Source organism: Eubalaena glacialis, chromosome 19 (genome assembly GCF_028564815.1).
Source record: "Eubalaena glacialis isolate mEubGla1 chromosome 19, mEubGla1.1.hap2.+ XY, whole genome shotgun sequence".
Lineage (NCBI taxonomy): Eukaryota > Metazoa > Chordata > Mammalia > Artiodactyla > Balaenidae > Eubalaena > Eubalaena glacialis.
Genome location: NC_083734.1, coordinates 56,191,285 through 56,206,410, shown reverse-complemented (window position 1 = coordinate 56,206,410; position 15,126 = coordinate 56,191,285). Strand labels below are relative to the sequence as shown.

The following is a 15,126-nucleotide window of genomic DNA, read 5'->3' as shown; positions in this document are numbered from 1 at the left end:
ATAAAACGTTTTGAATGTCCAATAATGGGTAAACAAATTCTGATTAGAATTTGTCTTCGTCATTAGAATGACTGTCTATACTGTAGTCATTCAGAGAAAAGTTTTTAACAATGTGAAAAATGCTTGTTAAATAAAACACGCAGAAAACACAATTGTTTATAGAATACGATCACAAGGATGTACAAAGTAGAGGAGAAAAAGACCAAAATATACCAAATGTTAAGGAAAATAACAAAAGAAAAGAGAGAAAGATGAGGCGGGAAAAGGTAAATATCAATTTTCCCAAGATTTCCTCTAGGAATCGTTTGTTCCTCGGTCTACACTGGGGCTGTTGCATGTATGATTTTGTCTGTCCCACTCTGTGGTGTGTCCCGCACCACACTCGCTCTCCTAAAGGACCAGGAGCCCTGGGCACTGCACTAGCCTCTGAGGTCCAGGCAGTGCCTAGAACTGGGCTCCCATTTTACTTCCTTTAGCCCCTGTCCCCTTCAGAGAGGCTGGAAAGGTAAACTCCAGTTTGGAGGCTCCACCCACCTCTCTCTCCAAGTGCCTGGTCCTGACTCGGTCTTCCGGCCAACAACTGGTCCCGTGAGAGCTGTGGCCTCAGGCCCCCAGGCCAGGGGCTGGGGCAGTTCTTGGGCCCACAGGCCTGGTGGCACCTGGTCCTGACCCCGAGCTCCATCCCGTGCCTTCCTCAGCTGAGCCCTGAGGCCTCTTCCTGGAGCCCTGGAGGGAGCTTGGCCTCGGGCTGATGGCACAGGGTCAGGGTCCTACCCTCGAGGAGCCAGAATACGGGGTAGAGGGGCCGGGTGAAGATGGCATGGAAGGTATACAAGGGTTGGGTCTCGGGCTCCAGGCTGTAGAAGGTGAGGCAGCCAGAGGTCAGGTCCAAATCCATGCCCAGGAGCCGCCCTGATACCCCTGGGAGGCGCCGGGCCTCCCCGTTGTGCCAGGCCTGGGCACTGTCCTCCTGAATGCAGAGCCCCCAGGAGCTGGGCCCGCGGCCGATGTTGTCCATGTGGGGCCCCAGCTTGCGCCTCGTCAGTTCCGAGTAGGCGACGCCCAGCGTCACCGAGTGGTTGGATGCGCGCACCTCCCAGTAGTGCCGCCCGGCCTGGAAGCTCTGGGCACACTGCACCTGCCAGAGCTCGAAGCTGCCCGGCCCATCTGGGCCCTGGGGCTTGCGACAGTGCTTTACCCGCTGGTCCTGCTGAGACAGGCAGAAGTGACGGTTGGCGCTGACGGGGTCGAAGGTCAGGTTGCGATAATCTGTTGGGCGGAGATGGACGGAAGGTGAGCGGGCAAGGGTGCCTGTGCCTGGCCACCATCCTGTCCCCAGAGGGGAGAGACAGCAACTGAAGCTCCACGGGCAGATCGCTAGACATCTGCCGGGGCGACTGCAAGCTGAGCTAACGTGGACATCGTCTCAGCGTCCGACCCGCCATGCAACCCCTGAGGTGGAACCTTCCATCAGCCTCGTTTCACAGATGAGAAAACGGAGGTTCAGAAAGGTCACCTAACTTCGTAGTAAGTGGAAGTACTGTGATCGATCCCAGATTTGTGTGCCCAGAATCTCCTTAGACACTATGCTGGCTGCACATGTTAGAGGTGTGCATCCTGCAACAGGTGTGCAGGGGGGCGAGGCTAACCCCAGGGAGGGGAGTGAAACAGACTTCCTGTACAGAACAGTCTCAGCACGTGCCCCGCACACACACGTGCGCACAGTGCACACGTGTACACACACAGACCCACGTGTACGCACAATGCACTCACACGCACACGCTCACACAGGTGCACACACACATTCGATGGGCCTTCTTACTCTGCCGGAGTTTCCTCCTCAGTGGACAAACGAGGCTCAGGACTGGTGCCAGGGGACCTGGGGCTGCTAGGGGGCAAAGCAGTGTTTTAGGGGAGTGATCTGGAGGGGAGCTCATGGGGGGCTGGGCCTTGACTCCATTACCACCCCAGTGGGAAGAACAGCTGGGCCCAGAGGGGTAGAGAGAGATCTGGGGTCAGCCTTACCCATGGAGCCCAAGTCAGCAGCCTCGGCTGGTGCTCCGGGGTGGCCCCCCTCTTCCAGGAGGAGGGCACACAGCTGGCTCAGTGACTCCTTCAGGCCACCAAGCTGCTGATCTTCGTCCCAATGTGGAAGAGTCAGTGGCCCTAGAGGGCCTGGGGGCGCCAGGAGCTGTGATTCCTGAGCCCCGGGGACAGCTGCAGTAAGCCGGGGCACGAGGGGCAGGCACACTGGTCCCCCACCCTGCCGCCCCAAGGCCCGGTACCTGGAGGAAGGTCCGGTCATCCAATTGCTCCAGGAGGTTGCGAATCCTGTGGTCACAGCAAGACAAAGCCTCCAGGTGGCCCTGCAGTCGCTGTTTCTCGTCCCGGGCCTGTTCCAGCGCCTGTGTCTTGGCCACCTCGATGTCCCTCAGAGCCAAGTCCCGCTGCATCTCCAGGGCCTGCAGCAGGTGGCTGAACTTGCCAGAGATCACGGAGGTCAGGGTGCAGGCTGAGCTCTGGGTGGGCACAGGAGTCGTCGAGGGTAGCCAGGGCCCTGGGCTGCCCGCTGGCCTGAGGGGTGGGGATGTGGGGAGCCATGGTCCCTGGAATCTCTCCCCCCATTCAGCCCTTCCTTTCCTGCTGCCAGGAGGCATTTTCAAGGCAGCTTATACCTACTGCCCAGTGTCCCAGGGACCAGCCGGTGGCTGCTTGAAGGACACAGCATGAGGACATGGGGGGCGTGGAACAGACAGGTCTTATACCTGGATCTGGCTGCTTCGCTGCTGCAGCTCCTGTAGCTGGCTCTCAGCCTGGGTGGCCTGCTGCTGGGTGACCTCCAGTGTGGCTCTCAGCTGGGCCTGTGGTGCCCACCGGGGGACAAGTGACAAGAGGGAGCCAGGATTGGCTGTGAAGTTCCCCCCTCAGCCAGTCAAAACACCTGCAGATGCTGGGCATCCCCTCCTCATGCCACCCCAGGTGAGGCCAGCATGCAGAGCATCAGCCTTGGTGTAAGCCCCGGGAGAATTGGGTCAGAGTCCCAGGGAGGCCTGGACAAAGCCCCTTCCCCACCGGGAGCAGGGTGGTGCACGGGTGGCGCAGAGGCCTTGGGCTGAAGACGAGCAACCTGGGGCGGAGCAGCCCCCCACTACCCCAAGTCAATAAATGGGAGCTTAGGCAGCCTTGCGGGGAAGGGGCGACGACCCAAAGCACCAAAGCTTTTTGACAGGTGGGCAGTGCAGCGCAGGTATAAGGTGGGTTCTTCCAAATGCCTGGCCAGTCCTCAGGCCCAGCTTTGGACATGAGGGGGAAGGGGGCACCCCTATTTGGTTGTGACCTGTCTGGTCTCCTCGAGGATCAAAATGCTGTACTCTCGTAGTTCAGGACTGCGCATCTGCTAGGATTTGGTTCCCTGTACCAGGTCAAGAGCCTATCTTGATTCTTCTCGTCCCAGCAACACTTTGACGGAAGGACTGATATTATCCCCGATTCACAGATGAGGAAACGGGTCAGAGAAGCTGCCAACTTGGCCAAAGTAATCAGGTCTTCCTAAGTGCAACGCTTGTGCCTCTGTTCAGGCCTCACCGCCTCCAGCACGGTAAAACATGCTGAAGGTAGGAGGGAGCAGGGCAGATTTTTCTGGTTCACCCTGACTCTCCCCCAAGGGCACACATCCAGCCCCTCACACCCCAGCGTCACTTCCCCTCTCTCTAGCCAAATTCTAGCTCCTGCAGTGCATCTGGCCGGCTGTACCACCAGTTCCTCCCTCTCTCCTTGTTGCTGCCCTCCGCTGGCCTCCACTGCAAACTTCGATGCTTAGTGCAAGATCTTAGGCCCCACGAGCAGTAACATCCTGTCCTTACTCTGTGCCTTCAGCAGCCACAGGGATTATCCTCCAACATTCTGGCTCTGGGCTCCTTGACCTCCTCATTCCATCTCAGCCACTCACCCCTGTAACTTCACCCTGGACCCGTCACCAGCTCTAACATCTCTATTCCAAGCATCTGTTTTCTGACCACCACCTCCTTTCAACCCGTAATAAAAACAGGGCCAAGCGAAGCTGCTGAAGCTGCCAGCCCCGCCCGGGTGCAGAGAGCAGGGCGGCGTCCCCCGAGGGTCACCTCGCGCTCCCGGCGCTCCGCGTCCAGCAGCGTCCGCTCGTGGAGGCGACACTCGCGCACGGTGCACACGCTGCACACGCAGAGGCCCTCGGTGCGGCAGAAAAGCTCGAGCGGCCTCCCGTGCCGGGGGCAGCGCGCGCCGGGGCCGGGGCCGGGGTCGGGCGCCGGGCGGGCGCGCAGCTCCTCCAGCACGCCGCTCAGAGCCACGTTGCGGCGCAGCTCGGCGTTGTCGGGGAAGGGCGCCCGGCACTCGGGGCACACCTTCTCGCAGCGGCCCCACCAGTCCCGGATACAGGCCCAGCAGAAGTTGTGGCCGCAGAGCAGCGTCACCGGGTCCTGGTAGAGCCCCAGGCAGATGGCACAGGTCAGCCTGTCCTCCAGACTCTGCGAGGCCATGGCGGCGGCGGGCGGCCCTAGGCGCGCGGGCGGAAGGCCGGGGCCTCTTAAAGGGACCGCCGGCGCCCGGGTGTGGGTGCGGCGGGCGGAGCCATGACCCGCCTGGAAAGACGAACTTGACAGCCCTTCTTCCGCCCCGACCAGCCGCCACTCCCAGCGCGCCCGCTCCACCCTGCGCCGACGGCTGCGGGCTTGGCTTCCTATTCCGGTGCTCGGCCCCTGTCAACTCCGAGCCACCCCTGCCTGCCTTTTACCACCCCTGCCTGCCTTTTACCACCCCAAGCTGGGAGCTGGGGTCCAGCAACTCTCTGGGACCTCCATCCTGCTTCCCTAGATCCTCAGTCCAGCAGCTCCCGTGCAGGGAATCTGGACACAAGAGGCTTGGGAAACCCGTCGGGCCTCCAGGCCTCCTCCTGGCTGAGGGCCACCACAGGAACCTCTTCTGAGCCCCTCATCTGAAAATCTCATGCAAATACTAACAACAACAACAACAAGGGTTGTTGTTATCTACCTCCCAGGGGTTTTGGCGATTAAATGGAACAGGACCGCACATGGTAGTGCCTGGCAATGAGCATGGGGCACACAGCTAGTGCTCATTAAATGCTCTCTCCTGACCCGAGGGGCCCTGCTGCACTTTTTCCTTGAGCTGAGTTTCAGGCACTTGCCGGATTAGGGTGTCTCCCTTCTCTAGGTTATGCCTAATTTTGGTTCTTTTAAGGTAAACAGTGAGGTGGAAATTTCTGGTTACCAAGAGACAGAGACCAAAAAACAGTGGTCCCTTCCTACCCCCTTCAATGGAAACTCAAAGCAAGCTTCAACTGCACTTGGAATCCCCTCTTGGTGTCAGCCCTCTGCTGGGGAGAGTTCCTTGTTTGCAGGTCCCAACTGTTCTGGAACCTCACTTTTTAGAGGTGGTTCCCCTGCAGCTGAGCACAGAAGGATCCTGACTGCTAACCCACCTGCCCTGGGGCAGTGTGTGCTGGGCCAGCGTGAGTTGGAGGAGGGTTAAACTCTTTCTTTCCAAAGGAGCTGCCCTAATTTTGAGGCGGGGCGTCCTCTCCCTTCGATGCAGCAAGCATATTATGTCTTCTGTGTGGTAATATGTGAAGTTTCTCTTGCTGGAAAAGGTGCATTGATCTCTTGACTGGCTACTGGGCAGTCTTTGCCTTTAGATAGGAGAAATACCCTAACCATCCAAGCAAGCACTCAGGAGCTTTCTGGGTCCTGAGCAGGGGGCGTGCCCAGAGATCTCTGAGACCTGCCTTTGCCCCCACCTGACAAGGCTTCTTATTCAAAGCATCTGGAGGCCAGGAGCCTGTGAACAGCCGGCAAGGGGCCAATGCCCAGGGCTGGCAAATTTCTTTCAAGAGGCCTGTGGGGGCAGCCAGGGCCCACTGCCTGCTTTTCTTCTGCACCCATCTTCAGCCAGTGGATCGCAGGGCCTCTGACACCCTCAGGAAGCAGAGGTGAGGGGTGTGGGAAGCAGCCTTCTTCCCACCCATAAAGCAAGAGTCCCACCAGGGGGCACTCTGGCTGCTCCCAGAACACAGACCCAGACCAGCTACAGCAAAAATCAATATATTCATACCCGCAACCCCCCAGCCTTCTTCACTCCCAAGCCCTGGGCCTGCTGGGAGGACAGCAGAGGGGCTGCCTCAGGCAGGCCGGAGAACCCCAATGCTTGGCCCCCTTGGCACTGTGTCTCTATTGCTCCCGCCTGCAGAGCCTGACAGGGTGGCCTGAGAGGCCCAGTCCACTCTCTGAGGGGGGTGGCACTCCAGCCACTCAGTAGATGCCATAGGTGGGTTCGTGACTGTCTCTGTACCGGTCCAGGTAGCGCAGGGGCTGCCGGTGGGGGAAGCGCTTCTGCTTAGGGTGATAAGGGGGCGGCCGCACAAACTCAAACACAGGCTCTCGCATGTCTGCAAGAAGAGTGAAGGGGCGTGTGTGTGGACTGCTGCTGGCCTGAGCCCCTCTCTCGTCTGCCAGGTGGGACTGCCCAGGCTGGCACCACCCAGCCAGCCCACCCCAGGAGTGGCACGCCTGCTGGTGGCCCTCTCCTGACAGGTGCTCCTCCTGGCAAGTCAGGAGAGGTCTGTGAGCTCAGGCCAGCCGCCCCCTCCCCCAGCCCACTCTGCCCTTACCCAGGAGCTGGTGGAAGATGTGGGTGACCGAGTCATCCCAGCGGCACTGGAAGAAGGCCAGGCCAGCTGGAGTCATGGCATCTTGGTGTTTCTTGTAGAAATCAAAAGTGTGGAAGGTCCGCTGGGCAAGCTGGTAGCTGTAGGAAGAGAGAAGCATTAGAGTGGGGAGGGGGGCACCAGAGCCCCACAGGCAATGCTGAGAAGCCCCTTAGGGTCTGCCTAGCACAGCTCAAGTTACGAGAGAGGAGAACTGAGAAAGACTGACCACTGGGAAGCTGGCCTGAGGCTGGGGGTAGCTGTGGGGGGGAGGGGCACAGATTACCAGGGTGAGGGCCGGGTGTCCCCAGAGAAGTCGATTGGCTTGTCCTGCTTGAAGAGCAGAAAGGCAAAGCGGTGGAAGCCGGAGCCTCGGGCAGGGAAGGGGGGCAGGTAGGGACACGTCTCCTGTCCTTCAGCCACCCTGTTGCCCGGGATGTTGGTTCTGGTGGGACGAAAAGCATCTGTTAATTGCCACTCGCGGGAGATGGCAGCAGGAACATCCCCACCCGTGTGCTCCCTAGAGGTTGATATACCTCCCCGGGAAGAGAGACCCTAAAATGATCTCTGTTGTACAATCAAGTAGGAAGTAGAGCTCTGTAAACCCTCGGATGGACTGCAAACTTGTGGAGGGAACAGTAGGGGCTCAGAGGCCGACAAGGGCCCCAGGAACTGTCAAGATGAGAGCTAGGTCAAGCAGCCCGTTTACTGGCCCTGGGGAGCTGTGGGATGCCACAGCCGTGCAGGCGGGAGAGCCATGCGACCTTGGGCTGTTTCTCTCCCCGTTTCCCAAAGCCTCTAGGTTTGTCAGGGAGTGTTTGCCCAGCCTGGCACTGGGATGGCCGCTGTACCTGCCCCAGGTACAACTCCCCAGAGGGTCCTGTTGCACAGGCTGGTAACTGCAGTTGAATAAAAATGCCTGCCCTCCTCCCCTTGGCCTGGTGCTCAGAACCAAAGGCCACCGAGGAAACAAGAGGCAGCCCACAGGTACCAGAGGCCTCTCATGGACTTCTTTCCCATCTGATTGTCACAGAGCCCCTCAGGGTGGCTAAGGCATGTGGTGGCATCATCCTAGTTTTACAGGTGAGGAAATGAGTTCAGGGAGACCAGGAGGCCTGTGGGAGAGGCCAAGGCCCACTGCCTGCTTTCCTTCTGCACCCGTCTTCAGCCACTGGATCACAGGGCCCCTGACACCCTCAGGAAGCAGAGGTGACGAACCACCTCCAGGGATGGGAGGTGGTGGTTAATTCATGGTGGAGCCAAGACTGAAATTCAGGTGCAGCTCTTTCCAGGATGCCAGGACCTCCTGGAATGCTTCTGACCCACTCCCCTACCCCAGGTACTCACACCAGCCAGTGCAAATACTCGGCATCCGGTTCCAGCAGGTGTCCATCTGCACACAAACACACCCCACTGACTGCGGGAACTGCCGCCCCTTCCCACCTCCTCCCTTGGAAGGACCTGGGCCTGGAGCTTTCCATCTGGCCCCTCCCCCAGCTCCCCACGGCCCTGGCTCACGGGAGGTGAAGGAGGCAGGAGTCCCAGTGAGCCCCAGACACCTACCCAAGTTGGTGAGCAGCAGTGTCCACATGGAGCCCTCGTCTGCCTCATAGGTGACCTCCGGGGCCTGGGCAGCCTGGTGGGGAAACAACGATGGAGCTGTCACCCCCGTCAGGGATGGACAAGCTGTTCTAAACAGACCTTTGTTCCGGAGGTCAGGAGCCTGAGGAACCTTGGAGGAAGGAGAGCCCATTCTGAACCAAATGCCCATGACAGCCCCTTGAGAGGCAGGTGGGTGAAGAGAGACTTGTAGAAAGAACCCTACAGAGTTGACTATCCAGAGATCTGAACCACAAGAAGGCCAATGACCAGGGGCTAGGAGGACACTCTGAAGACAGAGGATCAGTCACAGGAGTATGCCAAGATGGAGCTGCTTTTCCTTTCATTTTACATTCTCTTCTTTGTAATCACTGTATCATGGCGTTGTTTATCAGGACATCAAAAAGAGGAGACAGAGAACAAGAAAACCCCAGATCAGCCTACACAGATGCCATGCTTGTGTCCTTCACCACCATAAAAACCGCCTCTATAAATGCTTTCAAAAAGGAGTTGTTGTCTGTGGCCCCATGGTGGGATGTGTCTGTGTACACAGGGCGGGGAGGGGCACAGGCCAGCAGTTACCTCGGTTGGAGTGACCTCATTGCCGTAGTACACAGGCAGCAAGTCGTCCTCGCCTACAGCGTAGGCCACATGCAGGGGGACTCGGGGCACGAAGGTGGCCCCGTGGAACAGGTCTCGATAGAGGCCGTAGTGTTCGGCCAGACGCTGCTTGTGGTAGGGGCCACAGGTCCTCTCCCACTCAGCCCTCACTGCCTCCAGCGGGATGCGTGCTGGGAAGGAATGATGCCAGCTGGGATGCAGGGTCAGGGCAGGGACACACCCAGGACCCTCTCCCCTGGGAAGGCTTACCTGTGCGGAGGCGAGCGGCCCGCTCCTCCTCCACGTTGGCCCGCAGCGCCCGGAGGACCCGTTTCCGCTCCAACAGCTGTTGGGTCCGGCAGACCTTAGGTGGAGGCAACCCAATGTCAATCTTGTCTTTGGGATCTGGGGAGGGAAGGTGTGTTGGAGAAAGTGGAATCAGGTCTTGGTTAAGCTGCCTGTCCAAACCTTTCCTTTCACTGGGCAAGCTCTGCTGCTAAAGCTTACCCTTTAATTCACAAAACTAAAATATACTGTGTAGTCAGCTTCACAGACCTGAACAGGGTCCAGTTGCTAAGCAAACTGGATACAACTTGAGACTGATCCCTAAACCAGGTTACATCATCTGTCTCGGTCATGGGAAATCGAGGGCGGATGGTCACCCCAATTGTAGTTGGGATCACCTTCGAGCCTGTTCACAGCTGGCCATGGACTCGCAGCTGTGTACCTGGCAGAATTCAGAGTGGAAGCTAGAAGGAAAGAAGCACTTCTCACACTTTAATGCACAAAACCACACAAGTCACCTGGGAAACTTGTTCAAATTCAGATTCTGAATCAGCAGGTTGGCGTGGGGCCTGAGACTGCATTCCTAACAAGCTCCTAGGTAATGGCCATGCTGCTGTTCCCAGAACACACTCTGAGGAGCAAGACCCTAGAAAACTTTCAATCCAACACCCTTTCCCACTTACATTAGACTATGACAATAAAAAACAGACACTGAGCCCACATCAGGAGTGACATTAGTCTAAGAATTCCGATTAACTGTATCCTTTAATCCTAACAACGATCTTGTGACACAGACACAATCTTTTTATTTTATAGTTGAGGAAACTGAACCTCAGGAAAGTCACTCCCAAGAGATTGACTTGGGTTTAAATAAGATTCCACGTGTGTGCCCTTAACCATCATTAAAATGCCTTCATAAATGCTTTCCAAAGAACAAACTCCTTAAGCGTAGTTAAGTCTCTCAGGAGCAGGGTCCCTGAGTCACCTTGCCCAGGGCTTTCAATTTAATTCAGCAAAGTATTGCACACCTATGTGCCAAGCACTGTGCGGGGGTGCAAGGATCCAATGGTGGTCAAGACAGGCAGGATCCCCATCCTTAGGGAGCTCATAAACTGGGAGGGAGGCAGCGAAAAGAGTCAGGATACGGCGTGGCCAAGGCTACATGAACAGTATTATAGGAGCAGAGAGGGGCGTTCTAACCCGGAATTGGGCCGTGGGGAGCTGCTCTGCAAAGGGCTTTAGGTGTAGAAATATCTAAGGTGGAACTCTAATAATGAGAGAAGGGAATGTTCCAAGTAGGGGGACCGAAAGGGGTGAAAAATCCTGGTGGGACTAAACCGCCACCGGTGCGCACGGGAACGCTGGCAGGCCCCCTCCCCCAAGCTCGGGGAGGACGCCGGCGGGGCCCCCCGGAGTCCCAAGGCGGCGGGGTCACCGCCCAGCTCCGGTCGCCCCGCACCTGACTCCTCCCCGAAATGCTCCCGGTAGGTCCGCCACCAGTGCGGGTCCCGCGCCTCCTGCTCCGCCCGGCGCCGGTACCGGTCGAAGCTGCGGTACTTCTTCAGCCGCTCCAGGTTGCTCACGTCGATGACCTCGTTGGGCATCGGCCCCAGAGGAGCGGTCCGGCGGCTCAGGGCGGCTGCGGGCAGAGACGGGACGGGACGTCAGGCCGGCCCCGGTCCGGCCCCACGGAGGTCGGGGGCGGGAGCTGGCTCGATCCCCAGGGTTCGGCTATACGGAGACCTCCAAGAGCCCTCACCTGAGGTGCTGAAGCCCCGCCACCTCCGACTTCCGTACAGCGCGACTCGCCACCAGGTCGCCGCCATCTTCCCTCAGGCCGGCGCGGCCGCCACCGTCGCCACTGCCGCTCCTAAGACCCGGAAGAGGCGGCCGCAGCAGCGCCTGAGCGCACGGCGGAGGCCCCGCCCCCAGGCCCCGCCCCAGCGTCATAGGAGCCACGCCCCCTCCTAGGCCCAGGAGTCTTACTTCCTGGGATCCCCGAGCTCCTCCCTCCGGGAGGTGGCTGCGGACCTCGGGCGCCCCGGCTCCGGAAGTGACCGGTGAACGGCGAGGCGGAGCTGCGAGCGGTCCGGACCCCTTCCCGCGTCCAGCCACCAGGGGGCGGCACAGACTGGGGACGGTCGGCCGGGCCCGCAGCCGCCTCGGCTCAACGAGGTAGGCGCTTTGCGGGGTTCTGGGAGCTGCTCTCTCACCCCCGGCAGCACGGGCAGGGGAGGGGGTTGCGAGCAGGGATTCAGGAGTCCTCCTACTTGGGTTCAGATTCCAGATTGTGACCTTGCTGTCGCCCTTGCAGTTTCCTCATTTGGAAGAAAAAAGCACGTAGTAATAGTGCTTACCTCATAGGATTGTTAGAAGGATTAAATGTGAACTAACATGTGTAAAGAACTTAACTGTGGGATATGTGTTAACTTTTGATCACCTCCAAGTTTTTGCCTTTGCCTAAACCTTTTCAGGGTTGTGTTGTTCTTGGGATTCAGTTCTAACAAGATGAAACTTGGTACCCCAGGTGATCTGGACCCGCTTCTGCTCTGGTCCCTCTGTTCTGGAATTCAAGCTTCCATGACACCAACCGTTTGTAACCCAGCAAAGGGCTCTTGTGCCTGTGATGCAGAAAGCCAGACTCTTGACACTGGATTTGCAGCAGAGTAGATTTATTGCAGGGCACCAAGCAAGGGAGTGGGAGACAAACCTCAGATCCACCCCAACTTGGTCTTTGAGTTTTGTTTTGTGTTTTTTTTTTTTAGGGGAGGAAAAAGGAAGCTGGGGTTAATCATTGTTTTTTGACCTTTTTTTTTAAGATTTTTTTTTTAATATGGACCACTTTTAAAGTCTTTATTGAATTTGTTACAATATTGCTTCTGTTTTATGTTTTGGTTTTTGACTGCAAGGCATTTGGGGTCTTAGCTCCCTGACCAGGGATGGAACCCGCACCCCCTGCATTGGAAGGCGAAGTCTTAACCACTGGACCACCAGGGAAGTCCCTACATTTTTTTTTTTTTTAAAACTTTGGGTTTTTATTTTATTTATTTATTTATTTATTTATGGCTGCGTTGGGTCTTCGTTTCTGTGCGAGGGCTTTCTCTAGTTGCGGCAAGTGGTGGCCACTCTTCATCGCGGTGCGCGGGCCTCTCATTATGGCGGCCTCTCTTGTTGCGGAGCACAGGCTCCAGACGCGCAGGCTCAGTAATTGTGGCTCACGGGCCTAGTTGCTCCGCGGCATGTGGGATCTTCCCAGACCAGGGCTCGAACCCGTGTCCCCTGCATTGGCAGGCAGATTCTCAACCACTGTGCCACCAGGGAAGCCCCCTACATTTCTTAATCGAAGTTTTGGGAATCAGGATGTTTCTGGTTTACAACTCTCTGGCCAGGTGGTCCATGGCTTGGGGGTCTGTTAGCTCATCTTGCCCTGGAGAAACGGCCTGAGTTTGCACATTAACGGCGCTATCTATAATAATAGCAATATTAGTACATTAACGATGTTATCAACAGCAGCAGGTTTAGTCATCTGACTCTGGTTGATTACTGTTCAGTTAGCACAGGATTGAGATCAGAGGAGACAAGAAAGGGAATAAAGTTTTGGATAGAGAGATTAATCATAAACTCGGTAAGGGAACACGGTTTTACAGGGACTCGGTTTCACATTTTTCACTTACTCAGCACTTTTCTCCCCCTGGCTCCGGACCTTTGCACATGCTGTTACTTCTGTCTTGCACTCCTTACCTTTCCCCCTGTTGCTTGGCTACCTCCTAGACCCTGTGAAGGGGTCCCTCCAGGAAGCCTTCCCTGATGTCTCAGCCAGGGCTGCTGACCCATTCAGTCGCTCTGGTACTAGCAGAAGCTTGACCCTCACATTCACACTGAAATGGCATGAGGGGTCTCTTAATCCAGCAGGAAGTGGCCACACCTTGAATTTGGCTTTCATAAACAGCAGCCAAACAGCTAAACTCACTGTCACTGCCAATTCACCCATCAATGCACAGCTACTATATGTTAAGGCCCATAGGACCCAGTCCTGCCCTTACGGAGTCATTGCTTATTTTTATTATTTTTTATATTTTCATTTTTATTCAGATGTTACTTATTTTATTTTTTTGGTCGCGCCGCATGGCATGTGGGATCTTAGTTCCCCGACCAGGGATCTAACTCGCACCCCCTGCGGTGGAAGCGCGGAGTCTTAACCACTGAACCGCCAGGGAAGTTCCTGGAGGCACTGCTTATTAATTTGTGAAATTCTGCTGATCGAAGAGCAGAGCTGAAGGTTGTGGGCAGACCAGGACTGTGCCTCAGGCCGGGAGGGGCACAGGGGTTCCTATATTCTTAATGTCCTGCGTGTGTTTAAATCTGGCCTCCTTTGCTATTTTATCTTCTCCTTTTGTTTCTGAATCCTCTTCTACATGCCTCTAATCCCACCCCCACCCCAGCCTGCCCCTCTAGAAATGAAGACTCACGGGACCTCTGGGGCAGAGGCATAGGGCTTGCTGGTCAATCAGATGGCTGTTATTTCTCCATTATTCCTTACTTTTGTAAAACATTCCTGTTCTCTCGCTGTCCTAGAACCCTCTAAGAATGGGGCTTGCTGGGATTTTAACTGTTTGAAAGGCCTAGCAGGGATTCCCACTTGTATCAACTTGAGGCAAATAATAAACATGAATAACTCTTGAAACTGGAAGTATTAGCCCAGCCAGTGTCTTTGATCATCATTACTTTCCACCAGTATTTCTCTTTCTACAGGGAACATCTGGGTTATGACCTTGAGGAGTTGTTTATAATTTTGAAGGGAAAAGGAAAGATCAGCAGATACAGAACACTCAGGCCTGTGTGCAGCTGTCTCCCGCCTGTGGCGTGGGAGAACGTTAATGGAAAGGGGGTGTGTAAGCCACCTGCCACACCTTAACGCCAGTGACAGGGATCCAGAGCAGTTACAGGCACTGGGTAACGTGTCACCGTAACTAAGTGCCTGTGGAACGTGTCTACTTGGCTGTTCCATGGGCACCCAGTTGCCCAAGACAGCAACCTGGGGGTCCGCCTCGACACGTCTTCCTTCCTGACCCTGCCTGCATGTCAGGCACCAGGTCCTTCAGTGCCACGCCCGGTGCAGTGCTGTCCCGTCTCCCCAATACCACGGCAGACAGCCTTCTGCCCGCTTCCCTGTCCCCACTCTTGCCCCCTCCGGTCGGTCTGTTCTCCACCCAAAGCCACAGTAGTTTTTCTAAAACACAAAGATGGTTCCACCCTGTTTAAAACCCTTCAATGAACACCCATTTGCCCTGAAGATAAAAATTCAAATTTTAACAAGGTATACAGAGCCTCGTCGACCTGCCCCCTAATTCTAAACTCATTCCAGTTGGGTCTCCCTGCACCCTCCCCCAACATGTGCCTGTGATCACCCACATATCTGTCAGGTGACTGCTTAAATGCCAGCTGCTCCCAAGCTGTGCCCAACCTTAGACCCACCTCCGGCCCCTCACACAGGAGGGAATTCGTTAAGTGTGTGTTGAGAGGATTGAATTCCAAGCTTCAACAAAGCTTCTAATGGGACACGAATGCGTCCCTCCTGTGTGTGGGCACCACCCCAAGCAGCGGCTTGGGGATCTTCTACTTCACAGAAGCCCCGTGTGCAGCACGCTTTTCTAGAAGGAGCCAGCAGTGATGTGGCTGAGCGCCTGGGGCTTTGGAATCTGTCCAAGCAGAACTCAAATCCAGTTTCTGCTATTTGCTGCGTCACCGTTGGCAGATTATTTAACCTCTGAGTCTCAGTCCTTTCATCTGCGAAGTAGGGGTGATAATCACACCCTTCTCCTGCCTGCGGTCCAGCCAGGGGAGTATGGGGCTGGAGAGTCCCAGCCCTGGCCAGTTTTACAGCAAATAACAGCCCTACAGAGCAAACGTTTCCAAGACATAGGTTCAAACTCTGATGAGCCATG

At 56.3% G+C, this 15,126-nt stretch overlaps 2 protein-coding genes across 5 annotated transcripts; both read right to left on the bottom strand.

Moving 5' to 3' along the window:
• Nucleotides 1-140: 140 nt before the first annotated feature.
• TRIM65 (tripartite motif containing 65) lies at nucleotides 141-4,669 on the bottom strand. 4 transcript variants are annotated; one of them, XM_061174746.1, is made up of 6 exons: nucleotides 4,122-4,669; nucleotides 2,766-2,861; nucleotides 2,286-2,519; nucleotides 2,026-2,200; nucleotides 1,823-1,888; nucleotides 141-1,269 (listed from the first exon to the last, which is right to left on the bottom strand). In XM_061174746.1, exons 1-6 carry the CDS (start codon nucleotides 4,515-4,517, stop codon nucleotides 695-697), a joined length of 1,542 nt encoding a protein of 513 aa, XP_061030729.1. In that variant the 5' UTR covers nucleotides 4,518-4,669; the 3' UTR covers nucleotides 141-694. The 4 variants fall into 4 exon arrangements, with proteins under 4 accessions (XP_061030729.1, XP_061030726.1, XP_061030727.1 ...); XM_061174743.1 differs by having other exon boundaries at nucleotides 1,823-1,885; nucleotides 4,122-4,589; XM_061174744.1 differs by having other exon boundaries at nucleotides 2,286-2,480; nucleotides 4,122-4,589.
• A 1,410-nt stretch (nucleotides 4,670-6,079) lies between these two features.
• On the bottom strand, nucleotides 6,080-11,080 carry MRPL38 (mitochondrial ribosomal protein L38). The gene is made up of 9 exons (XM_061175037.1): nucleotides 10,941-11,080; nucleotides 10,641-10,820; nucleotides 9,167-9,301; nucleotides 8,879-9,087; nucleotides 8,261-8,333; nucleotides 8,045-8,090; nucleotides 6,984-7,142; nucleotides 6,662-6,798; nucleotides 6,080-6,439 (listed from the first exon to the last, which is right to left on the bottom strand). Exons 1-9 carry the CDS (start codon nucleotides 11,005-11,007, stop codon nucleotides 6,303-6,305), a joined length of 1,143 nt encoding a protein of 380 aa, XP_061031020.1. The 5' UTR covers nucleotides 11,008-11,080; the 3' UTR covers nucleotides 6,080-6,302.
• Nucleotides 11,081-15,126: the final 4,046 nt, after the last annotated feature.

Excerpts from the sequence above, each read along its gene's own strand:
- TRIM65 (XM_061174746.1), bottom strand. The coding sequence starts at position 4,517 with ATGGCCTCGCAGAGTCTGGAGGACAGGCTGACCTGTGCCATCTGCCTG. Across the intron at positions 2,520-2,765 it reads AGCGAAGCAGCCAGATCCAG|AGCTCAGCCTGCACCCTGAC; the intron begins GTATAAGACCTG and ends GTGCCCACCCAG. Across the intron at positions 1,270-1,822 it reads GAGGAGGAAACTCCGGCAGA|ATTATCGCAACCTGACCTTC; the intron begins GTAAGAAGGCCC and ends TCCGCCCAACAG.
- MRPL38 (XM_061175037.1), bottom strand. The coding sequence starts at position 11,007 with ATGGCGGCGACCTGGTGGCGAGTCGCGCTGTACGGAAGTCGGAGGTGG. Across the intron at positions 8,334-8,878 it reads ATGAGGTCACTCCAACCGAG|GCTGCCCAGGCCCCGGAGGT; the intron begins GTAACTGCTGGC and ends TTTCCCCACCAG. Across the intron at positions 7,143-8,044 it reads GAGTATTTGCACTGGCTGGT|AACCAACATCCCGGGCAACA; the intron begins GTGAGTACCTGG and ends TCGTCCCACCAG.